The sequence below is a fragment of the Cnephaeus nilssonii genome (assembly GCF_951640355.1).
Source record: "Cnephaeus nilssonii genome assembly, chromosome: 13".
Classification (NCBI taxonomy): Eukaryota; Metazoa; Chordata; class Mammalia; order Chiroptera; family Vespertilionidae; genus Cnephaeus; species Cnephaeus nilssonii.
The window spans coordinates 65,105,032-65,132,009 of NC_137084.1; the positions used below are offsets into that span (position 1 = coordinate 65,105,032).

Consider the following 26,978-nt stretch of genomic DNA (forward strand, 5'->3'; position numbering starts at 1 on the left):
CATGAATCATATTCATAGTTCTAGCAACTTTAAGTCTCTAATTGTATGAAGTGCTGATTTTCTTTCTGAAAAAATCAGTGAATAAAAATAAAAATGTTTTAAACTGTAAAAATATTAGTGATAAATTATTTTTTTCTTCAAATTGTATTTATTTCTGATTTACTTGGAAGAAAATGAATAATAAATATATCTGTTGAAGGGGTGGCTAGGAATCAACCATTAGTAACTCATTACCTTTCTTCTCCGTTACTGATCCCTAGCCATGTAATTAAAATAGCTTACCAAGGCTTAGGTTTAAAAGTATAAATAAAATGGAATTAATGGTATTAACATTATTAAGGTAGAAGACTAATAAGATATTTCCCTCTTTGGGTATAACTATATTAAATTATAACTTAGCGGGGAGGGGGGATGTTTATCTATATTTTTAAGATGTTTTCTAAAAGATAGACATAACCTCTGAGTCTATAAGAGAAACCAATTGCCAAGAAAAAATTGTTATTTAAAAGTCATGAATATACTATACAATTGTTTCTCAATTTAATCGCTTCCGGCCTAGAAGGCCTGCACTGACACCTGAAAACTCAGAAGTTACTTGTTTATTTTAGAAATCTCTAACGGACATCTGTCAAGTTCTCGCAGGAAGTTTCATGCTAGAATTTTACATTTGTAATGTGTATTGTATCTTTCAGAACACATAAAGGAACCAAAGGTTATTAAATTGCTATAGTAATTATTGTTATAAAAATGGCATCAGACAAAAAATTTAAATATTCATGAAAATCCTTATTTCCCTGAGGTTTGGTTAGGAAAAGATGCTGAGAGAAATAGCTCACCAAAGGAGGGACCGATAATACCATATAGATCATCACAGGAGTTATAAACAATGGCAGTTGACATTAATAATTAAGTGAGAAAAATTCCCTATGGAGGTTGAGATGAGCTAGAGGCACATGTGTAAAGTCACTTGGCTAATTGATCATTAGTTATGTTCTAGACTAGAGGAATTTATATTAATGTAACTGGTTTCTCTACCATATTTTTCTAGTCCAATAATTTGTCTAATGTAATAAATATAGCTCTTATACATTCCCTGTGGGGGGAAAAATCATCTCCATTAGAGCCTGATGTTTTTATTATGTGCAAGCAAGTATTCAATATAAATAAATGTGGTAGGGAAAGTTTATCACTTCTCTAAAGTTTTTTGTGTTACACTTTAAATTAATTCTAATAGAAATTGTATTATTGTTGTCAATATCCAAATATATATATTAATCTGACCTTAACGCTGAGAGCTATTTACCATTTTATTATGAAAATTTTAAATAGGATTGCATTCACGTTTTTGTTTACTTTCTGCGTTTTTGAAAACTGTTATCTATCTCAACAGGGCATTCTTTAATGAAGAAACGTTAGAGCTGCTTAACACGCTGCAACACGGAGATTTTAGTGAAGAACATGGCTTCCTTTTGGAAACTAATCCTGTTTCTGTCAGTTGCTGGGTATCTTTCAGGTAAAAATCCTGCTTTCTGTATCAGATAATGAACATATATAAAAGCCTTCATTACATGTCTTCAGGTGTTCTTTTAAATATATTAGTATTCATCCTTTCAACAAAAGAAAAACAGCCCTTAAACCTTTGTTAGATTGCAAAGAGTCATATAGAACTCTTAATAAGATACTTAGAAAAATGCTATATACATGTTAATAAGATGAATAGCCACCTCATGTCATTGATTTTCATTTATAATATAAATCATAGTTAGCCTTCAGAATATTTGGTAATATATATATTTATAATTTGTAGCAGGTAATTATAAAGAAATCTAATTATCATGCTAAATTTCACTATATAAAAGCAAAATCATGCTGGCTTTATTACACACACACAATCATTTATGGGCATCTCTAACACAATGGTTGTTTTTTTTCATTGTCTTGGCTTCTCTAACTTTGTTTTGATAAATTTTATTGTTCTATATTTTAGATCTAAAGTGAGAAATTTTATTCTGCAAAAGTAGTTATGGTTTTTGGGGAGTAATACTATTATAATGCTAAGAATTAATATGCCATAAGGCTTTTTGTTTAAATTTAAGAATTTCTATAAATTATATTGTAGTGATGATTTAAATGCTATACATGTAACATTCCAATGACTAGATTTAACTCAGTGGCTGTGATCTTTTATTAAGTACTATCAATGTAACTTCAACTACATATGATGGGCAATTCTCTTTAAAGCCAACAAGTCATCCTCAATTTAGGTTGGGCTCAAAACTTTGTTTGAAATTCAAAGGAATATCTTTATATACAGATATAAATATAGTATTTCAGTCATAATAAATGCATGTTATATGTTTAAATGTACATATTTACATGTATTTCAGGCTTTTAAAATATAGATAAAACCTCTTTCATGTTGAAATACTAGTAATTAACTATAAAAATAACAAAAGAGTATTAATATATTGTTATTATATATGAGCACCATTTCTTCCAGGAAAAAACAGGTTTAAGAAGAGACATGAAAGGTAAGGTAAGACCTCTATAAAATGTTGATAGAGCATCTGTGAAAAATAAGTAAATACCTTCAGAGATATTTAAAGTTAAATGAAAACCCTGGTATATTAATATTATAATTACCTTAAAAAAAAAGAAATAGTCTTCAAACATTTTATCCTATTTAGGTTCTTTCTCTGCAGTTTTATGATCTTCCCAGCTGATCTATTCTATTTCTCTTGTACCTTTCCAACGTTATTTACCTTTTGTACTCCTAAACTAACTGAAGGGAATGGAGATAGGCTGTGAGATAAAATAAAGGATGCCCAATTAGGTTTGAATTTCAATAAACAACAAGTAATTTTTTTTTTTAGTTTCAGTATGTTCCATGCAATATTTTATTTTATTTAAAATTTAAATGTAACGGGTGTTCAGTGTTTTTATTTATTAATCTGGCAATACTTGGTGGAGAGAGAGTATTGGTCTGTAAAATCACTCCAAAGCTTTATTTTCTTGTATTGGTCCAACATTATTCTCCCAGACCATTTATCTGGGAGATAAATCTCAAAGGAGAGATTACCCTGTGGTTGTGATAAATAATAATGAACTATTACACCATGCAAAAACATGGGTGAATTCTAATATGCACATTGTTCAATGAAAAAAAGCCAGTCTGAATAGACCACATATTGTATGGTTCCATTTATATGATCTTTTGAAAAGGGCAATACTATAGAGACTGTCTAAATCAGTGATTGCCAGGGATTGAAGTCAGGAGATGATTGAATGGGTGAATGACACATATGCCATTTTTTGGGTGGTGAAATTACTCTGTATGATACTATACTGGTGTATGTGACATTAAGCATTTATCAAAACCAATTGAACTTTATAGCACAGAGAAACCTTAATGTATGCAAATTTAAAAAGTAATCAATTATACTATATGATTAGGTCCTAAAATAAGACAATATTTAAGGGAATTAATAAGAGACAAAAGTTTCAAATATATTTTGACAATAAAATATATAGGACTTGGTAAATGATTAATATTTTATCTATAAGAAAATAGTTGTTTTTATTTTACTTATAGGTCTAGATAATATTGCCATTTACTTGGATACTAAATAATGTAAGAGATATCCTCTCTAATAAAGAGGTAATATGCAAATTGACAGTCACTCCAACACACAAGATGGCTGCCCCCATGTGTTCAAAGATGGATGCCCCCATGTGGACACAAGATGGCCACCACAATATGGCTAGCAGGGGAGGGCAGTTGTGGGCGATCAGGCCAGCAGGGGAGCACAGTTGGAGGGACCCAGGCCTGCAGGGGAGGGCAGTTGTGGGCTATCAGGCCAGCAGGGGAGCACAGTTGGAGGGACCCAGGCCTGCAGGGGAGGGCAGTTGGGGGGGGGGGACCAGGCCTGCAGAGGAGGACAGTTGTGGGCTATCAGGCCAGCAGGGGAGCACAGTTGGAGGGACCCAGGCCTGCAAGGGAGGGCAGTTGGGGGGGGACCAGGCCTGCAGGGGAGGACAGTTGGAAGGACCCAGGCCTGCAGGGGAGGGCAGTTGGGGGCAATCATGCTGGTAGGGGAGCAGTTAGGTGTCGATCAGGCTGGCAGGGGAGTGGTTAGGGGGTAATCAGGCTAGCAGGCAGAAGCGGTTAGGGGTAATCAGGCAGGCGAGCGGTTGGGAGCCAATAATCCTGGATTGTGAGAGGGATCCCAGATTGGAGAGGGTGCAGGCTGGGCTGAGGGACACAACCCACCACCCCTGTGCACGAATTTCATGCACCAGTCCTCTAGTAGTGAATAAAAGATAAAAAATGCACATGTTATGTTTCACATATCTGTCTGTTATAGACTCAGGTGAAAATGTCTAAAGTTTAGGAAAGATAACTGATCTAAAAATAAATTTGCAGTTTATGATTACAGGGATGAATTTAGAGGTCTGAGAAGGGAAATAATTACCCAAGCATTATGTATATGAAAATGAGTCATAAGGCAAGGAAGAAATTCTAAGAAGCAAATGCTTCTAAAGGACAAGAGAAAGTATAGGTTGAAAAGAATCAAAGGTGAGTTATAAGTTTGGAGAGACTCTAGGAAAGACTGGTAACAGAACATTATCATAAAGGAAGTGGCCAGTAGCAGAACTTTTGAAATTGGACAGGTACATGCAAAAAAAATGAAACTAGACCATCACTTACACCATACACAAGAATAAATTCAAAATGGATAAAGACTTAAATGTAAGTTGTGAAACCATAAAAATTCTAGAATAAACCATAGGCAACAAAATCTCAGACATCTCTTGTAGCAATATGTTTGCCAATACATCTTCTAAGGCAAAGAAAACTAAAGAGAAAATAAACAAATGGGACTCCATCGAAATAAAAAGCTTCTGCACAGCAAAAGAAACCATCAACAAAATGAAAAGGGAGCCCACTCTATGGGAGAACATATTTATCAATGATACATCTGATAAGGGGTTAATTTCCAAAATATATAGAGAACTCAACCAACTTAACAAAAGAAAGACAAACAATCCGATTTAAAAAGTGGGCAAAGGAACTAAATAGACACTTTACCAAAGTGGACATGCAGATGGCCAAGAGACATATGAAAACATGCTCAAAGTCACTAATCATCAGAGGGATGCAAATTAAAATAACAATGAGGTATCACTTCACACCTGTCAGAATGGCTACCATCAACAAATCAACAAATGCCAAGTGCTGGCAAGAATGTGGAGAAAAAGGAACCCTAGTACACTGCTGGTGGGAATGCAGACGGGTGTGGCCATTAGGATAACAGAATGGAGTTTCCTAAAAAATTAAATATGAAACTGCCATTTGACCCATTGATCTCACTTGCAGAAATATATCCTAAGGATCCTGAAACACCAGTCAGAAAGAATATATGCACCTCTATGTTCACAGCAGCACCATTTACAATAGCTAAGATCTGGAACCAGCCCAAGTGCCCATCAGTAGACAAGTGGATAAAAAAGCTGTGGTACATTTACATCATGGAATACTATGCAGCTGTAAAAAAGAAGGATCTCTTGCCCTTTGAGACAGCATGGAGGGACCTGGAGAGTATTATGCTAAGCTAAATAAGCCAGTCAGAGAAAGACAAGTATCACATAATCTCACTCATACTGTATGTGAAATCTAATGAACAAAATAAACTGACAAATGAAATACATCCAGAGACATAAAAACATGGAACAGACTGAGGAATCTCAGAAGGAAGGCAGGGGTGCATTGGGGGTGGGGACAGATTAACCAAAGAACTTATATGCGTATAAACATAACCCATGGACATAGACAATAGTGTGGTGAAGGCCTGGGGAGGGGGCTGGTGCTGGGTGGAGGGTGGGTCAATGGGGGAAAAAGGGGACATCTGTATTACTTTCAACAATAAAGATAAATTTTAAAAATGAAGATGGAATATTTCTCTAGCTTTATTTCAAAAACAATGACTGTAAGAGCACTGTAATCTACCCACATTAGCTGAGCTAAAAAACCAACCCAAAACTTTATCATCAGAAAGATATTTTTATCAATATGAAATAATTAAATAAAATTGAAACTTTTCATAATAGAATGTGTAAAAACATTTCTTGGAGGATTCATAGTTACTATAGCCTAGTTCTGAATTTGTTTGTGACAAGAAGCATCAACATTTCAATATTTGAACCCAAATCCATGTTATTGTTTTTGTGTTTTCAAATTGTCCTTCAGAGATGTATTATCCTCCAAATATATACAGAGGTAATGGTTGTGAGGTTCAGAATTTATCTTTAAATTTGTAAGTAACTTCACTCACATTCCTTAGCTCTTTGTAAATTGTTTTTTATTCAATCTCCATGTTTAAACTTCAACTGTAAAAACTAAAGGTTTTAAATTGCCCTTCCAAGGGTTTCTTAATCATTACACTCCTTTTGGAATGTGGCTAATATTTATTCTCAGAAAGTCATCAGTGTAAAGCAAACAGAAATGGTTGCCAGTGAGCCCTGCGACCCTGGAGGTCCAGTACAGATACAATGACCCCTGCGAGCACCTCCGTCTGGGAGAAAGCTGCCCCCGAGTTCCTGCCCTGATGCCAGACAGTCCAGTTCCTCCTTATATGTGTCTGGGTCTCCCAGAGCGTCACCCTGGTGCTGCAGCTCAGAGGAATTGAGACCTCACAAGTTCAGTTAGTGTGCCGGCCCTTTTAGAGGAACAGCTGGGTCTCCAGCAGCCTCCATGTCACTGAGCCCCAATACCCACTGTTTTAAAGTTACGGAAACTGCTTTTCCCAGCTCTGGAAGCCTGGGCGGGGGGTCTGGTGTGGGACTGGAACCCCTTGCTCCTCCCTGGGGGCCTCTGCAGAGACTATCTCCCTCTGGATTAAAAGAGTGGCACTCAGGGGTGCTGGACCAGCCCGTTCTGCATCTCTGCCCCTCTTACCATTCTCAATGTGCTTTATTCTTAACTTCTCTAGTTGTAGGACTTCCATTCAGCCAGCTTTCAGGTGGTTCTGGATGATGGCTGTTCTGAATTTTAGTTGTAATTTTGATGTGGTTGTGGGAGGCGGCGAGTACAGGCATTTACCTATGCTGCCATGTAGGTTCTCCTCAAGAATATTTAATTATTAAAACTAGGTATCCTATCTAATAAAAGAGTAATATGCAAATTGACCATCACTCCAACACACAAGATGGCTGCCCCCATGTGGACACAAGATGGCCACCACAAGATGGCCAGCAGGGGAGGGCAGTTGGGAGGGACCAGGCCTGCAAAGGAGGGCAGTTGTGGGCGATCAGGCCAGCAGAAGAGGGCAGTTGGGGGCGATCAAGCCTGCAGGGGAGGGCAGTTAGGGGTGACCAGGCTGGCAGAGGAAGAAAGTTGGGGGCAACTGGGCCTGCAGGGAAGGGCAGTTGGGGGGGACCCAGGCCTGCAGGGGTTAGCAGTTAGGGGGGACCAGGCCTGCAGAGGAGGGCAGTTAGGGGTGACCAGGCCTGCAGGGGAGGGCAGTTAGGGGTGACCAGACCTGCAGGGGAGGGCAGTTAGGGGCAATCAGGCTGGCAGGGGAGCAGTTAGGCATCAATCAGGCTGTCAGGGGAGTGGTTAGGGGGTGATCAGGCTGGCAGGCAGAAGCGGTTAGGGGCAATCAGGAAGGCAGGCAGGTGAGCAGTTGGGAGCCAGCAGTCCTGGAATGTGAGAGGGATGTCCGATAGGATCGGGCTTAAACAGGCAGTCTGACATCCCTTGAGGTCCCAGATTGGAGAGGGTGCAGGCTGGTCTGAGGGAGACACACCCCCATGCACAAATTTCATGCACCAGGCCTCTAGTATTTATATATCTTCTAAACTTAAAAAAGTCCTAACTAAATTTAGAAATCTTAGAATTAAAAATAAATTTGAAACTTATGTGGCCCAATTTCTTGTACTTGGGCAAGTAAAATATCATTTGTTCTCAATAGAGATGACACTCTGGGAGGTTCTATTACATGTTCCATGTCACATAGATGGTAACTAGAGAAAAAAGAAGAATGTCTGTGTCATATAGAAATCCTTCCAACATACCACGCAACATGAAGGTGAGACAAGAGAGCAATGCAGTTGCTCAGAGCTGTGTGACCTCTTTCTTAGATAAGTATATCTAGTTACTTTCCCCTGAGTTACTTTCAGATGTTTCTGAAGTAAGCTGTATTGCTTTAAAAACACCAAATAACAGCAAAAACCATTTTTCTTATGCTTTGACCCTATTTTCCACCATTGGGTTACATTTATTTTGTTGGAGAGGTGACAGTTTTTTGTTCTGCCAAGAGGCTGATATAATATTGAACAGAGAATGCCTGTCATTGATAAGCTTACACAAATACTCTCCTTCTTCCTGGTGGCAGTTGTGGTAAATAGCACAGAGCTTTGTCACTGTCCGCTAGTGCTGCCTAAGAACTCTAAAAGGAAAATGAAAACAGAAGTGTTACAGAAAATAGGTACCCGATAATAGTAAGTCTGACTGCCTACTGCAGGGGAGAAAGAGAAATGGATTATGGCTCCTCCATGATCATTTTAAAATTATGTGTGTGCACATTGTATTGGTCCCTAGGAAGTCATGATGATAATGAGCTTACCTCAGTGAAGGAAACCAAGCTGACTCTTATCAGCTTTGCACTGGCGGTATTAGACATGTAATTAATCAGAAGACAATTTAATTTTTCCTTGTCAGCAGGGGAGTGTCACTTGAATTTAGTGAGGTTTATTTTGTTATTTTTATCTTAATGGCAAATAAGGTGTTAAAAGTTATCTATAATTGTCTGTTATTTCTGGAGTGATAAAAACCATAAATTAAAGAGGTAGATTCAGCATCCTAAAAATATGATATCAAATATGTGTTCTCAATGTTCTTGGGGTTAAAAAAAAGAATTAACCAATTTATTATGTTATTTCTCTTACATAAAAGTCATTTAAAATATTTTCCACTAAAGTATTAGGTGAAGAGTAAGTGATATGTATCATAGTGTTTTGTAACCCAGAAAGTGTCATAAAAGATATCTCGTGCTTCTTATAGTACACTGATTCTTGTTGCCATTATTATTTTCAACAGTGATAAATCTTTACTGATGGGAAATTAATCATGTACATTGGTTCTCTTTGTTATTATAAAATAATGCTCAAAAATTCATATTGTATTTAGTATCTATGAGAACTTGTGAATGAATGTTTACTACATTATAATTTAATTTTTTACTAGAGGCCCATTGCACTAAGATTTGTGCAATAGGCCTTCCTTCCCCTGGCTGCCAGCACCGGTTTTCCTCTGGCACCCGGGACCCAGGCCTTTGCTCTGGCTGCAGCCGCCTTCAGTCTTCGCTCCTGCCAGAGGCCTGCTTCTGTAGCTCCCTCCCCCCCCCTCCCTCCCCCTCATAGTAGGCGTCCCGCCCTGCATTGTGCTGCCCAGAGGCCCAGAGTGGCTGGGGGCGGAGCTGCCGCCATCTTTGTTGGGTTAATTTGCATACTCACTCCTGATTGGCTGGTGGGCGTTGCAAAGTGATGGTCACTTTGCATGTTCCTCTTTTATTAATGTAGATAATATGTTTTTATTGATTTCAGAGAGAGGGAGACAGACAGGGAGAGATAGAAACAGGAATGAGAGAGAATCATTGATCAGCCGCCTCCTGCACACCCCCTACTACTGGGGATCAAGCCAGCAACCAGGCATGTACCCTAACTAGGAATTGAACCGTGACCTCCTGGTTCATAGGTTGATGCTCAACCACTGAGCCACACCAGCTGAGCACTGTATTATTTTTTAAGCAGAGATAAATTTCCATCAGAGTAATACAACTTAGAAATATGTCAACTTAAGGTGAAGATTGTTTTATACCTAGCATGATCTTCTGGGGATCCATTAGTAATTTGAATCATTTATCAGCAAGAATAGCTACTTTTCTATATCTCATTGCTTCAAATACAGGTCTATTCTGCATCTAAAATGGAGAGATGGATACATTCATTGAGCACCCAAACAAGCTGAAAACAATTAAGATACAGAAGAAATGCAGGGAAAATTTTCTCCTCTCCTTGGCTTTAAATAAATTTGTCAGGACTCAAATACTGAAAGTATATCATGTGTAAAATAAATCATGTATAATTAGTTGTGAAAATGAAAAGTTGTTGTGTTGTATATTGTCTTTTGTATATTTTAGCTCTTTGGGAAAATCTTATTTGGCTAACCATCAATCAAGTTAACTACACATTTCTTGAAACATTGCCAACTTTTATATTTGGTGATATTTATTTGATGTAGGTGTTAACAACAATATTTAACTTTTCTAGTATTTGAAAAAAATGCTTTCCATTCTAAATCTCACTGTAGTGTTGACACTGAAATTTGTCAGAGAACTCAGTTATTCCGAATGATGTGCTTATGATGGTGACTGTGCTTTTGGCATGATCTTAATCTCAGCATAGATTTAGAGTATGATGGAACCATCCAATGGTCCAGATCAGAGATAAATATAGTTTTAAGTGATTATCTTTTCCTTTTCAGTCCTTGCCTATTTTGCTATTATGATTCTTACTAGAGGCCCAGTGTACAAATCCGTGCACCAGTGGGGTCCCTCGGCCTGGCCTGTGGGATCAGGTGGAAATTGGCTCTCAGACATCCCCTAAGGGGTCCCGGATTGTGAGAGGGTGCAGGCCAGGCCAAGGGACGCCACTGGTGCATGATTGGGGTCGAGGAGAGACACAGGAGGTTGGCTAGCTGGGGAGGGACTGCGGGAGGGCTCCAGGGAGTGTCCAGCCCATCTCGCTCAGTCCCAATCGGCCGGACCCCAGCAGCAAGCTAACCTACCGGTTGGAGTATCTACCCACTGGTGCACATCATAGCGACTAGTTGACTGGTTGACTGTCTGCCCCCTGGTGGTTAGTGCACATCATAGTGAGTGGTTGAGTGGCCTTAGCATATTATTACCATATTACGCTTTGATTGGTTGAATGGATGACCAGACACTTAGCATATTAGGCTTTTATTATATAGGATATCCATAAAATAAAATAGAATACAAGACCATTTATTCTCTACAGAGACAATGTCTGTTCTACTATTGTTTCATACATAAGACTTTCTATAAGTATGGGTGCCTATTTTTTTAAATGAATGAAAGGAAACAATTGTTTGATCCTTGTTTTCTGTTAAGAGAGGCATAAGTTATATTTCTGATTATAATGATTTCTGGTCAGAAACATCTAAAGAGGATGAATAACTTTAGATTCTCTAACCTGATCATTCCATTTTGTTTTTTCAATGCCAAAAACTCAGCTGAAGCTTCTTTGGACATAATGAAGTCCTAAATTAAAGAAGCAGTAATTATCCTAAGTTAGTTCAAGGAATTGTAAAAGTAGCCAGTAAAATTTTGAAAGAAAGAAAGAAAGAAGAAAATCAATGGGGGAAAAAAGGAAGTAAAGAAAGAGAAAATGAGAATGTGAAATCTGTGAATCAGCAGTGCTTTGATCAGGCTGCTCAGGCCTCATACGACCCATTTCCCCCAGAACATAGGTCAGGCAGGTTTAGCTTCAAGAGCTCCTAAAGCTCTCTACTTGCGCCTTCTGGTCATTCAGAGATGAAATAGCAAATGATGCTTTTGCTAGAGATATTATTGTTTAAAGCCTAAATTGAGAGAGAATATTTCACCTTGTCCTCTGGATCCATATTGTTTCAGCTTAATCCCTGAAGGAATTGATTGATTTTGAAAATGAGATTAAGTGGAGATAAAAATGTAATATTCATCCCATTTATGGTTCAGTCTGACTTCTAAAAAAATCATAGCTATGGATAAAAATTTCCAAATGGGAATGGCATATATAATTTGAAAAAGGTGTTGTATATTGGGGCATTTTAAAAATAAAGTTTTCATTTCCAGTTCCAATGGCCTAATAAATTCTAAGTATCTTTTAGCCCAATTAATGTACCTATTAATTTAACAAGTATTAATTCACTGCCTATTGTTCTAGTCACTAAAGATATAGGAATGAATAAGAGCAACAAAATCTAGTTTCTTGAAGAACTCACATTTTAGGAGAAAAAATAGACAACTTGGCAAGAAACATGTTAATACAAAGTCTGATAGGGATAATTTCCAAAAAGAATTTAACAAAGAGATAGTAAATGATGTGTAAAGTGAAAGGGTACCAAGGTATTACTTTTCATGGGATGATCAAGAAAGATCTCTCTGAATAAATCTCTAAAGAAACACCTGCTCCCTTACTGGTTTGGCTCAGCGGATAGCGCATCGGCCTGCAGACTGAAGGATCTTGGGTTTGATTCTGGTCAAGGGCACATACCTCAGTTGCAGGCTCCTTGCCCTGGTCAGGGGCATGTGGGAGGCAACGAATTGATGCGTCTCTCTCACATCAGTGCTTCTCTCTGTCTCTCCCTCTCCATTCCACTCTCTCTAAAAATGAATGGGGGAAAAATATTCTCAGGTGAGGATTAAAAAAAAAAAAAAAAGGAAAAATAAACACCTGATTAAAATCAAGCCACATTAATATCTGGGAGAAATTCCGCAGCAGAGGAAGACAAGGGTCAAAGTCTTCAAATGGAAACAGACTTATTGTATTTGAAGAAGAACCCATATAGAAGAGAGAAGAAGCTATAGGGATGAAGAAAATTTATGACAGGAAGAGTGATTATGGGTGAAATAAATAGATAGGCAATGACCAGATCACATTTTAGGAAGATCACATTTTTAGCATTAAAACATATTAAAAGATCATGTTAGATGTTTTATGAAAATAAATTGTAAAACTTGGCAAAGAATATAATCAGGAATGCCAGGCCAGTGAGGCTCAGTGTTTGAGTGTCAATTTCTGAGGTCAGGGTTTGATTCCAGGTCAGGGCACATGCTGGGGTTGCGGGCTCAATCCTCAGTGTGGGACATGCAGGAGGCAGCTGATCAATGATTCTCTCTGATCATTGATGTTTCTATCTCTCTCTCCCTCTCCCTTCCTCTCTGAAATCAATAAAATATATTAAAGAATATTTTTTCATTTTCCAAGTGAAAAGAACATAGATCAATTGAATGTAGCATCAGTAGGGCATCAGTTGGTCTATTCATATTTTCTTATTCTTCTTGATTCAATTTTGGAGGATTGCATGCTTCTAGGAAGTTATCCATGTCACCCAGGTTGTCCAGTTTTTGGCATATACTTGTTCATAGTATTTTCTTACAATCCTTTGTATTTTGTGTTATCAGTTGTTACTTCTCCTCTTCGATTTCTGATTTTATTAATATGGGTTCTCTCTTTTTTTCTTGATGAGTCAGGCTCATGGTTTTGTCAATTTTGTTTATCTTTTCAAAGAACCAGTTTTTGGTTTCATTGATCTTTTGTATCATTTTTTATATCTATGTCATTTATCTCCACTCTGACCTTCATTATTTCCTGCTTTCTACTTACTCTGCAATTTGTTTAGTTTTCTTTTTCTAGTTCTTTTAGATGTAGGGTTAGATTGTTTATTTGAGATTTTTCTTACTTCTTGAGGTAGGCCTGTAATGCCATGAATTTCTCTCTCAGGACTGTTTTCACTATGTTTCATAGATTTTGAGTTGCTCTGTGTTTATTTTCATTTATCTCCACGTAGCTTTTAATTTCTTCTTTGATCTCATTGTTAACCCATTCATTGTTTAATAACATATTATTTAGCTTCCATCTGCTTGAGTATTTGTCAGTTTTTTTCTTGTTTCATACCACTGTGGTCAGAGAAGATACTTGCTGTGATTTTATTTCAATCTTCTTAAATGTATTAAGACTTGTTTTGTGTCCTAATATGTGGTCTATCCTAGAAAATGTTCCATGTGCACTTGAAAGGAACATTCTATGTTGCTGCTCTGTAGATATCAATTAAATCATTCTGATCTAGTGTGTCATGTTAGGCTGCTGTTTCCTTGTTGATTTTCTGTCTGGAAGATCTATCCACTCATGTCAATAGGATGTTAAAATCCCCTACTATGATTGTATTACTGTCAATCTCTCCCTTTATGCCCATCAGAATTTGCTTTATATATCTAGGTGCTTATATGTTGGGTGCCTACACAGGTTATATCCTCTTATTTAATGGCTCCCTTTACCATTAGGTAGTGTCTTTTTTGTCTCTTACTATAGCCTTTGTTTTAAAGTCAATTTTGTCTGATATAAGTATTGCTATTCCATCTTTTATTTTGTTTATTTTCATTTGCATGGAATATTTTTTATCTCTTTACTTTTATTCTGTGTGTCTTTTTCATTCTGAGGTGGCTATCTTATAATCAGCATATATATGGGCCTTGCTTTCTTAACCATTCAGCTACCCTATGTCTTTTGATTGGAGCATTTAAGCCGCTTAACATTTAAAGTTATTATTGATAGGTACCAATTTATTGCCATTTTGTTATTTATACCTCTGTTCCCCCCCTCTCTATTTCTTTATTATTATTATTATTATTATTATTATTATTTTATTTCTTCTTCCTAAAGGAGATGCTTTAACTTTTCTTGCAATACTGGTTTGGTGGTAATAAACTCCTTTAGCCTTTTGGGGGGAGGCGAGGGGTCTAGAAAGCTCTTTATTTTACCTTCAATTTTAAATGATAGCCCTGCTGGATAATAAGTCTTGGTTGCAGGTTCTTGCTTTTTATTACTTTGAATATTTCAGGACAGTCCCGTCTGGCCTGAAGTATTTCTATTAAGAAATCTGCCGATATGCTAATGGGAGCTCCTTGTAGGTAACTAACCATCTTTCTCTTGCATCTTATAAGATTCTCTCTTTGTCTTTAACCTTTGTCATTTTAATTATGCTATGTCTTGGTGTGGTCCTTTTCTGAGCTTCTTGTATTTGTGTAATTTTTTTTCTTCACCAGGTTAGGGAAGTTTTCTGCTATTATTTCTTCAACCAAGTTCTCAATCCCTTGCTCACTCTCTTCTCCTCCTGGTAACCCCTATCATATAGATATTCTTATGCTGATATTGTCTCATAGGTTTCTTAGACTTTCTTTTTTTAATCCTTTTTTTTATTTTTGTTGTTTTGCTTTTGTGCTTACTATTATCTTGTCCTCTAAATCGTACAATTATTACCTTTAAAGAGCTAAAAAAATTTTCATATATAAGAAGATTAGAATTATTCTAAAAAATCTAAAGGGACAAATCAAAGTATATAAGAGTTGGAGGTAGGATTAATTTGCTTAAAAAGACTTTTCTAATCAGTGATAGTTGCTCAGTGTCTGAATTAACTCTATCTCAAGAGAGTATGTCAGTCCTCTATAAAGAAATTTCAGTATGAAGTAATGATTATAATGTAAAAATAAATGTACCTTCAAAGAGCTTTCTCAGTCAGAAGGTAGATGATATAAATAGATTTTTCACCTCTAATTCTTAGATCTATGATTCTGTTAGTTGGATTTTAAGGAATATTTATAAGTTTTTAATTGTATATGGATTATATGTTTAACTAAAGGCCCGGTGCACGAAATACGTGCACTGGGGGTGAGGGGTGTACCTCAGCCCAGCCTGTACCCTCTCCAATCTGGGGCTCCTCAGACATCCCTCTCATAATCCAGGACTGCTGGCACCTAACCACTCACCTGCCTGGCTGCCTGATTGCCCCTAACCACTCTGCCTGCCAGCCTGATAGCCCCAACCCCTCCCCTGCTGGCCTAATTGACACCTAACCGCTCCCCTGCTGGCATGATTGACACCTAACTGATCCCCTGCCGGCCTGGTACCCCCCAACTGCCCTCCCCTGCCTGCCATCTTGTGACGATGTGGGGTGGCCATCTTGTGATGACATGGGGGCTGCCATCTTGTGATGATGTGGGGGTGGCCATCTTGTGACATGAGGGCATGAGGGTCACTTTGTATATTACCTCTTTATTATATAGGATAATAGAGGATGTTTAATTATAAAGAATATACCAACCAAGAAAAAGGTGAAATATTATAGGTAGAAGAACTGAGAATGGAAACAATGGGTTGGAGATTAGAAACAATATATGGATTTATGTAATAGTATTGACATTTCTTGGATATGAGGACTAAAAGAGGAGGCAAAAAGATGCTTTTGTCTGCTGTTTTGAGCCGACATGTGGGAGAAGAGTGAAGCCAGCAATAGAAATAAATACCAAAAAAGGAGATTAGTTTGAAATTAAAGATGGCAAAGATGATGATATATTGAATTGAAGAAACAGTTATAATCAAATAGAATGCAATGAATTGAGGAGGAAATTAAAACACTAGAGCCCTGGCTGGTGTGGCTAAGTTGGTTGGAGAGTCATCTAGTGCACCAAAAGGTCACTGGTTTGATTCCCAGTCAGGGCACACACTCAGGTTGTGAGTTCCTTGGTCAGGATTTGTGCAGGAGGCAACAGATATCATTCTCTCTCTCTCTCTCCCTCTCTCTCTCTCTCTCTCTGTCTCTCTCTCTCTCTCTCTCTCCCTCTCTCTCTCTCTCTCTCAAATCAATTTTTTTTAAAGCATGTCCTTGGGTGAGGATGGAAAAAACAAAACAGTAGAATTTGTGTGTTTTTTTTTTTCTTTGTGAAGAATAAATTAGCAAGAATCTAATCTTATTTGGAGTCCATCTGAGGGGATTTATTTTTTCAAGTAATAAAATAGACCTGATTATAAAGTGGTCTTTTCATGAACTCAGGTGATATTCTGTGAAGCTATTCTGCTTGGTCAAAACCTTGTTTTAAATATAGTTTCCTAATAAATTATTCCTTTCAGAATGCAAAATAGCACATTTGAAGAACAATAGCTTAGAATTAGGAGAGCCATGTACTAATTTTAGCTTTGCCGCAAACTGTGGAACTTGGGGCAAGTTACCATTTCTTTCTATGTTAACCAATGGATTGTGCTATTTAAAATCCTCTCCCACATGCTAATATTTCTTTCTAATCATCTCAGAAGTTTTAATAAAGCCTCAAAGTTGAGAACAATACACATTAAGTGACCCAATATTTGAAAGAACAGTGGTAGACACTAGAAGATATCAAATACGGCCCAGCTTAAAAAATCAGAGAATTGAAAATTTAAAGAAGGTTAAGAGAAGTAAAAAGGGAAGTCATCAGACTATATAAAGCTGATGGAAGTGGACTGAGTTTTCTTTTCTCTTCATGGAGGGGAAAGAAAAAGGACACTTCCCTCAAGCCAAGACATAAAGCTCCAGAGGAACTCCATCTGTCAATAGCAATGTCCTCTGGAAGAAAAATCCTGACTCTCACTCCCCCACTAAATGCTTGCTAGGCTACAGAAACTTGGATGTCCATAACAGAGAGAGTGATGGAGCAGAGCATGCTAGAAAAATCTTGGGAGGGTGGGCGTAGAAACGAATTCCTGCTTATTTGTATTAATTAATTAATTTATTTATTTATTGTCACTAATTTGATTAATTATCCTTAAAGGCTGAATGAGATTAAAATGTCACAAAGGATAGGACAAATTCCAGCCTTTGGGAGGGCAAAGGTTGTGGACTTTCTGGGGGATAGAAGTTGGTCCTGCAGAGGGAGCCAGGCCGGAGCCCATGCCACCTGACAGAAGGAAGTGACCTCAGAAGAAGAAAATGAGGGCAAGTTCCTAGAGGCTAGATCTCTGAGAGAGGCAGGAGCATAGGATATTAGTGAGGGCGTAGATTGCTCTATCCAGGATCAGGGTCACATGATAGATTATAAAAGCCTCCAAAGAACCATCCCGCGTAGCCCACTTGAGAGTTAGTATCTGGCATTTGCCATGCGGATAGCCTTGAGGGCCATTTCACAGCAGTGACAGTCCACTAAGCCTCACAACCTTTGCATTTCCAACGGCATCTGATAAAGTCATCAGGAGAAGGGAGGGGAGGAAAAAATAAGAATTCGTTTGTCCTATCACAGGTCCCCTAGCCACAGGACAAACCTGATTTGGGGAGAGGAGGGCTGTGGGACTGAAGTTTTGGTATGGGGCGGGCTGAATGCTGGATACATCAGTATTCTAAAAATCAGCCACAGTTTTTCAGCCAAAACATGCCTTGTTCCAATACCTTAAAGAATATAATAAACTAGGGACCATCGAGAGCAGGAGAAGGGAAATCTGACAGGAAATATTTAAAGGCAGTAATTAGAGAAAAATAAAAATGTTCAGTCCCTATCATAACTAAGTTAAATTTTCTCTCCTTATTGACATATAACCTCCTAGTAGCCTTTCACTGGTATTATTTTTTTTCTATAAAAATGTATTGAATATTACTAAGTCAGGCAGTGTCCTGAATATGACAGGGGGGGGAGGGAGGGAAGAGGAGGGAGCAGAGGAAAAGGCCACCCTATATAGTCTTCAGTCACAGAGTTTGCAGACATTTAGACTGGAAAACAACTCTTAAACTAAAATATGGTATAGAAAATATCTTATATGAACCATATTTTCATTAGAGATTTTTTTTTTGCATCCTCTACTGGCTAATTTATTAAATAATTCATGCCAGAGAGCTACAGGAAAAGCCAAGGTTTGAGTGGATGGTGAGGTATTGAGTGTATTTGAATAGGTGGAAAGAAAGGTGCATTATAGCAGAGAGAAGTACACTGTATTTTGCAGAGAGCCCAAGCTCTGCCGGCTTATATTTTTGGCACATTACAGAGATTTTTGCTCAATTTCCCTCCCTTTTCCCCAAGCACTTATATTACATAACCATATGCTCTAAGTGGACTGCACATTTAGGAAATAAATTGAGAGCATATGACTTGCAGATCTACAAATGATTAATCTTAATGTTTGGAGAAAGCATGGAATCCAGAACAAATAGATGTTTTACTAGAATAATGTGCAGAAGTTATGCAATGTAGGTTTTTACTAGGTATTTTGCTGTAACTTATGGTAATATAGTAGTTTGTTATTATATGTTATGATTATCATTTAATTATGAAACATGTGTAGCAGATGATTTTTTTTTTACTTGGAGAGAAAATGTAGAAAAATATATTCTTAGAGTGATAAATAATGTAGAACAAATGGAATGTTTAACATAGCTTATGGGAATATCACATGATAACTGCCATAGACATATATTCAAAACAATGTTTGGACAATATTTCAGTTGTTGCTTCTAAAATATTAAAAGATGATTCTGCATTTTTTGAAAATTTTTATAGTGAAGAACTGATTCCCAAAGGTTTCCATTTTGTTTATTTATTATTGGGTATGAATAATAGCCATATCACAAAATTAATCTTTTGAAATAGGTCTGAGGATTATTTTTCAGTATTGAAGACATTTGTAAGAAAGATATGATTTCTACATTGTGTTCTATCCTGAGTTCCTCAAACAACTTCTCAATTTACAACTACAGTATGTCCTCCCTGGACATCACCAATATGTTCTTGTAGCTGTGCAAAAAATATGTAACAAAAGCAATTTTACCATAGGCTAACTGATATAAACAAGGCTAAGTTTCTACAGAATCTCATTAAGGTTATAATGAAACAACATTGAATGAAACAATTTTATTTGAGGACCTGCTGTATTAGCTTTAAAAATTAATATTTAAATTATTCTCTTCGTTCTCTCTTTTGGGGAAAAATATATGCCAGGTACTTTAGGTCTGATCCTTATGTTGTCTTAATATTCTGCTACCCCATAAAGAACTGCACCACTTTTCCATGTTTTAGTCACATTGGCCTTGCTTACTATTATACCCTGGTCCAGGTCGTCTCACATATGGCAGGGTCCTGGAGGACCTATAGACACCCAGCAGTTGTCTTATGGGCTAATGGCTGATCTCTATTTAACTCCAAAAATTAGGAGAATCTAGGGTGGCAAAAACCACATCATTATGACACAATGAAACAGGTCTCCATACAAACCCTCATGGTAGCAGCAGGCCTACCTGTGTTGGGGGCTGTGTCACTGGAACAAGTTTCTGCAATGTGATTAGACTCTCTTAAAATGAGTAATTGTCACAGTTGTTGGTTTGGAAAAGTAATTAATTACATGAAGTAATTATAGTTTTTCCTCAAGGACATGTAGGTTTGACTTATTTTTTTTAGAAATTAAAATAGCAATATTGTTTGTGTCTTGAAAGGTAGTGTGTTGTTTGGGGCCAGTATTGCAGGGTAGACATGCCATTCACAGAATGTGGGAAATGTTGGTGAAACTAAAGCATTGGTGGAGCAAACACCTATCTAATAAAGAGGGGATACACTAATTGACCCTCACGCCATCACAAAGATGGCGGTGCCCACAGCCAATAAGGAGGGGTTATGCTAATTGACTGCCCCGCCCTCAAAGATGGCAGCACCCACAGCCACAAGATGATAGTGCCTAGTCCCCTTAGCCCCGCCGGGGTGGCAGGCATGCGGCAAGGCCGGGCCCGCCTCCAGGGGGGCCCGGCCGTTCTGCGTACCTGCCTCCGGAGTCTCCCAGTCCCCTCAGCACCTTAGCCGCCCAGGGCTGGCCCGAGGCTCAGGCAAGCCTCGGATGGCATCTGCCCAGCCACCCAAGGCTGGCCTGAGGTGCAGGCAAGCCTCAGATGGCGGCTTCCCAGCCACCCAGGCCACCTGAGGCTCAGGTAACCAGGGCCGGCTGAGGCTTCCGCTGCCAGCAGAAGCAGCAGCAGAGGTATGATGGGAGGTTGCCTTCCCCTGATCACTGAGTCGCCTCCCACCCCTAGGGCTTCCAGACTGTAACGGGGGCAGGCCGGGCTAAGGGACCCCCCCCCTCCAGTACATGAATTTTCATGCACTGGGCCTCTAGTATAAACATAACCAGTGTCTTCACCTAAGGGAATGATTTTGAAGGGGCAGTTTTAAAGTAAATAACCTGTTGGTAGAGGGAAAGGCTTGATAAACACCATCTGCTTGAAGACTAGGATCAGAGTAAACCAGACAAACATAGTCATACCACCTGTGATTTTGTAGTTTCAGAGGAAATCACCATGAATATGATGCAGAACTGCAATAATTTGGAAATGTGATAAGTGAGCATATTTAAATCTTTTGATTATTTTCAACTGAGAATTTATTAAGTTCTAACCTAATCATTCATATTCATGTATTCAACATTCTAATCCACCAAAACCAGGAAAAAATACCTCATTAGAAAAAGAATCTCAAATGAAGAACATGTACATTTAGAATATTAAAACACTCATATTGCCTTGAATAATTGTTGTAATGGAAAGTAAGTCAGAGGTAATTGTAGCAATATCTTGTCTGGAGTGAATTTCTCAGATATTAATTAGTATGTATTAGTAAATTATTGTATTTTTTAAATATTTGAAAAAATATATTTGAATAAAAAGTAATAATTTGAACATAGACACTTTCATTTTAATATCAACTTAAAGGTTAATTATTATTACTCTCCAGTCAAGTATATATGAAAAAAAGACCATGTCTCCAGAATTGGGATAGGATCAGTGGGACACAATGCTTACAGAAATATAAAACAAGCTTCCTTCCTGATGGTATTCTTAAAATATTCTTGTATGTGGGATAAAGTTAAGGAGTAGAAAAATAAATGTGAATAATAGAAGATAAGCCATAATTTAGAGAATTCACACACTATATAAATGATCAAGGAAGGGTGTTTTATAAAAAAGCAATTAGGGAGAGAGTAGTGGGTCTATAGCCATTCATTTAAAGATAAATTTGAGTTATTAAGGAGGAAAGATCATCTGTGTGAAGGTAAATATCATGAGCAGAGGGATACATGTCTATAGTCAATGGAAAGGGTATAGTGAGCTCACAAGAGAGTGGTTTGAGATGATTTTAGGAGGCAAGTGCTAATTATCTTATTGATAATTTATTCTCTAAAATATCAGAGTATTTATTTTGTAAAATATCATAACATTAGGAATACTAGTGCTGTGATGTACATAATGTGTGGTATGCATTAAGAAAAAGGTATTCAAAACTTATTTTTCAAAATGCTCATAAAAAGCTCTAAGGTATGACTGTGAAATCATGTTGCGGATTTAATATAAACTAGACAACACTTATTTCCTGAACATTTTTTCTGGTTGCAACTATCCTTGGTAGGCTTTTGCTCTTATCTCTGACTCTTCCCTGATTTCTCTAGTTTTCTTCAGCTTCAGCCAGAATAGCCTCTTGACTGTCTACCAAATAGGTCACACAAATTCCCACATCCACCACGTGGAACATTTCATTCCGCCCTTCTTCCTCACATGCACGTCTCCTATTTTATTCTGTCTATTCAATTCTTACTCGTTTTTCAAGAATTTTGACTATCATTCAGGTAAAGCTTCTCCTAATTCATCCAACCCAGAGTGATATTTCCTTCTTTCAAGCACATTGACGGAATAGCACGCACAATTCATTTGGCACAAGTAATATACTCTCTTTTAAAATATTTTTGTGTTACCTTGATACCTAGAGTACTTATTTAGGGCAGGCTAATTACTGGGAAACCACAGGATATCCCAGTGACTTAACCATATCAAGTTTATTTTTCACTCAGGTTACCATCCCATCAATGTTGTTGTTGGTGGTTTATAAGGGGAAGGAGGAGGGAATTAAGGGGCCCATGTTTCTTTAGGCTAGTGGCTTTGCAGTGTGTCTTAGGGTCTGGGGATCTTCCAGAGGACCTTGGCCATCTGGGTTGCCCGGCTAAAACAAAGATGAGAAAGTAAGGAGGACTGTGTCCAAACATGGCTGTGTAGAGAATTTAAATTACTATAAAGTCTTCAGCTTTTACTCTGAATTAAATATGGTGCCATGAAGGATTTTGTCAAGGAAAGAAAACAATTAAACTATGTTTTAAAAGGAACTCTAGGAGGTAAGCAGGGAAGAGTAAGGAGACTAATACAGTAGGCCTGGTAAGAAGTGATGGTGGTTTAGACCAGCTTGGTAACAGAGGAGGTGGTGATAGTTTCAGGATATATTTTTAAATTACAGCCAAGAACATGTCCCAGTGGTTTGCATGTGCAGTGTGAGTGATAAAAAGGAAATCAAGGTTGATAGGGATGACAACACCTAGAATATCACACCGGCATTCAATAAATAAGTTTAAAGAAAGAATCAATTTTAAAAATTGTTGTTGTTGTTTTTTTCTACTTACAACTTACTTAAATACCTCTCTGACTTCTGGCCCTATATTTTCTTGTATCAATGGGAATATTTTCTCTTCCATCAAAACCCTGAAACCCAAATGCATACTTGAGATATTTATGGATTTAAGAGCATAAGGATTTTTGATCTTCTCTTGTAATATGCCCTTGATTGTTAGAATGCACAAAGGATACATAATCAAAAAAAAGCTTTATGTTACAGGCCAACAAGGCACATAAGACATAAACATTGAATGTAAACCCTTGTCACTAGTCTGAAAGGCACTGTCAGTTTTTAGTGTATCTGTCACACACTGGGGACCCCTGTCAGTGCAATTTCAACCTTTACCTGCCTTTATTAAAAGTACATATTATCATGTGGCCACAAAAGCATGATATAACAGAATACTATTTGTATCTTTCTCTTGTCACCACTATCTTCACCATAAGAAAAAAAAAAGTTGTATAACTGTGCTTACAGGCACTAATTAATTTGATCTGAAGCAGATTTTAAAAATAGAGGAGACTTTTATAGATATGCACAAAACTAAGTTAATGTTTTCATATATTTTCAGGTTGCTTTGTTCTGTCAACAAAACCCCACCATCTAAAAGCTGTTAATGGATCACTGTTTTTCACCTCGGATGTTCTTCTCCCTTCCCTATGTTTACAAATGATCTGGACCAGAATATACAACTTCTATCACATCCCCAGGATTTGGATTATGTCCACCCATACGTTTTAGCGTCCTCCTGAATCTCTCTTCTATTCCCAGCATAATGACAAGATGAGGTCAAGGACGAGTGTGTACACAGGGCGAAGAGCGTTCTCTCTTCTATGTACAAAGATTGTGGAATGACTAAGAATATTTATCTCCAGGGTCGGTTCCATTTAAACAGAATTTCTCACAGAAGAAGCTGATGATTTAATTGCTACCCAGGCCTGATTGTTGATCTACCTAGAATAGTCTCTATTTTTTTTTTTTTATGCACAACATATTCAGTATAATGGCATAGTTTTCGTTGGATTCAGTGGGCAATTTCACTTTACTGTGAAGAAACATTCTCGTTTCAGTCTTACCATGACCTGGCCTTGTTCACTCGTGTGGCAGTGCAGGAGGTAGCGTTTATTTTATTTGCTGTGAGGCTTTGACTGGGAACAGCTTTCCTGGTGTGGAGTGCTGCTTTGGTTGGTGACTTTTATCATTAAGTGCAGCCGCGTGAAAAGCTGCAGATAATGCAGACAAGTGAGGCTTTATCACTCTGCCTGTCTAGGGGATGTTGCTGATGTCTGGACAAAGCTTATACTCAGAAGGTAACCTTGGTCTGTTTCTTTGTGTTCAGATCCTTATGCGAGTTCCTATCGTTCGGTTGTTCCTCATCTGTGCAGTGCCAAGAAGAGCATTACACGTTAGGAGCAAGTAAAGGTTAACTCTTGCACTCCACCCACCATATAATGGGATAGAGCGGGGTAGTAGGTTTGCCAAGGCCTCTTTTGACTGTATGAACTCTTAACTTGGAACGCAACTGTGAAAAGAAGTGCTTTAGTTGCAATGCAATAGGTAGCAGCAATTTTGCCCGGCAAAAAGCTGTAGGTGGTTAACAATGGCTTGCCACACTGCTGTTAATGGTAGCACTTTAGATTCTTACAACCCTGTAAGTGGTAACATTTAAACTCAGCACAACAATGTAAAAGGTGGTACTTTCATCTCATTCAAAAAGACTCGGGTGTGGTTATCTTCACTTTCCAGTTGATTTTGATAAGACACAGGTGATAATGTGGATTATTGTCATTACTATCCTCATCAAGTCACAGGACATTAAGTTAATATTAACTGGAAAAAGTTGTAGAAGTTTCTTTAATATTAATGATTTCCGCACATATAAAATAAGTAAATTCAATAGGAAAATCATTTAAACCTCTCATTTTAAAAAGTGTTCATTTAAAACATTAGTGAAAATAGTAAGTAGAGTGCAGTTTTGAAAAGCAGTCTAGCGCTGGCCCATGTGGCTCAGTTGGCTGAGTGTCCTCCCATACACCCAGAGGTCGCTGGTTCAATTCCCAGTCGGGTCACATGCCCAGTTGCTTGCAGGCTCCATCCCCAGTAGGGAACATACAGGAGGCAGCTGATGGATGTATCTCCCATTGATGTTTCTCTCTCTCCTTTCCTCTTTCTCTAAAATCAATAAAAAACATATGTTATTTTTTAAAATATATTTTATTGATTTTTTACAGAGAGGAAGAGAGAGGGATAGAGAGTTAGAAACATCGATGAGAGAGAAACATCGATCAGCTGCCTCTTGCACACCCCCTACTGGGGATGTGCCCGCAACCAAGGTACATACCCTTGACCGGAATCGAACCTGGGACCCTTGAGTCCGCAGGCCGATGCTCTATCCACTGAGCCAAACCGGTTTCGGCAATAAAAACTTATTTTAAAAAGGAAAGAAAGTCAATCTATAGAAGAGCAAAATTGAATAAATAACACAACTCAGGAACATATGATAAGCTATAGAGTAAATGGTAAATGCATGAATTACCAATCTTCTAAATAAAAATAATAACACAGGGGTTGTGCTCATGATGCTGTGAATGTCAGTTTCTAGAGTCACTGAATTTCTTTTTTTTTTCTTTCAAATATATGCTACACTGTATATATACTGTTAATTGCAGATGATGTTGTAGGTTTCATCAGTAAATATTTAAATTTATGGTGCATTGCATCCATGAAAAGGGTCTTAGGCATTTTAAAACCCTTCTGCTAATGTTGTGGACCTGGACCAGCCCTATCAGTATCACAGGAGCTTGTTAGAAATGCAGAATCTCACCCCCAGTCTGCTGACTCGGAGTCTGCATTTTAAGATCCCCCCAGACTCAGACACATTTTAAAGCTTGAGAAGCACTGATCTGAATGATCTAAATTATCTGGGGCCTTGCCTTAGTGAAAATTTCTTCCAGGGCCCAAGCATCACAAGCAAAATTAGAGCTTTTGCAGGACAGGTCAAGGAAGCTGTTAATGAATCAGGCCAGAGTCCTTTGTGGAACATTTTGGAGTCACTTTAGGACTTCTTTCAAATTTCTTGAGATCGCCCATTTCCTGGATGTGAGATGTTGCCTTGTATCAAAAGAGCATTAGGACATCATCAGTTGAAGTAATCTGGAATCCTACTAAGGAACTGAACTCAATCATGGACTAGCCTGGAGTTAGAACAGTACGATCCAGGAGGTTTTCCTGGAAACTCAGAGAGAATTAAGAGATTTATTTTGTCATAGATGCAATGTAAACAAAAGGATCACAACAAACTAACCAAGATCTATTTCTTGTATGAACCTTTCATTTAATATACATTCATCCAAGCAAGATTTTTAAACATCCCATAAAACTCAAGAAAAATCATGGATTTGGGGAAAATTCATAAGCTTTTGATAGGCGTGATTCTAAAGAAGTCTGAAGCAAATTATCTTAAAGCCAAGCAAGGTATTCTTGTATGTCTTTGTTTCAGAACTTAAATTAACATGGCATGCTTATTAGTGCACTTATGAACCATGGAGATAGGCATTGCATAAACATGCAGGGGAAAGAAAAGGTTCCTTCCCATTGCATTTTGTTGTTAGTGGATAGCCAATTCTGTAGAATTTCCCTGCTGGAGTGCTAGAAGTTGACTGCTTGTTTTCCTATTGATTTACAAATTGTTCTTTGGTGGGGAAGCACCAATTCATCAATGTAGAGGGGATTCTGTTTGTCAAACTGTAAAACTGAAGATGCCCATTAGACATAAATATTCTAACTTTTATAAATGGATAAGTCATAGCAATCACAAGTATATTATGTGGAAATAGTCATGTGTATAAAACTAATATAATTGAAAAATGATTACATGCTCTGCTCTGTTATTGAGTCTATTTATTATACATGAGAAGATTT

At 37.8% G+C, this 26,978-nt stretch overlaps 1 protein-coding gene across 3 annotated transcripts in view; it reads left to right on the forward strand.

Annotated features, from left to right (window-relative positions):
- Positions 1 to 1,458: 1,458 nt before the first annotated feature.
- The window catches only part of CNTN5 (contactin 5), a gene marked incomplete at both ends in the record, with an annotated part of 647,340 nt that continues 621,820 nt past the window's right edge, over positions 1,459 to 26,978 (forward strand). For all 3 annotated transcript variants that reach the window (XM_079788975.1, XM_079788976.1, XM_079788977.1), the window contains one exon: positions 1,459 to 1,513. In XM_079788975.1, the coding sequence (XP_079645101.1) occupies positions 1,459 to 1,513 (55 nt within the window). The remainder of the gene's footprint in view (positions 1,514 to 26,978) is intronic.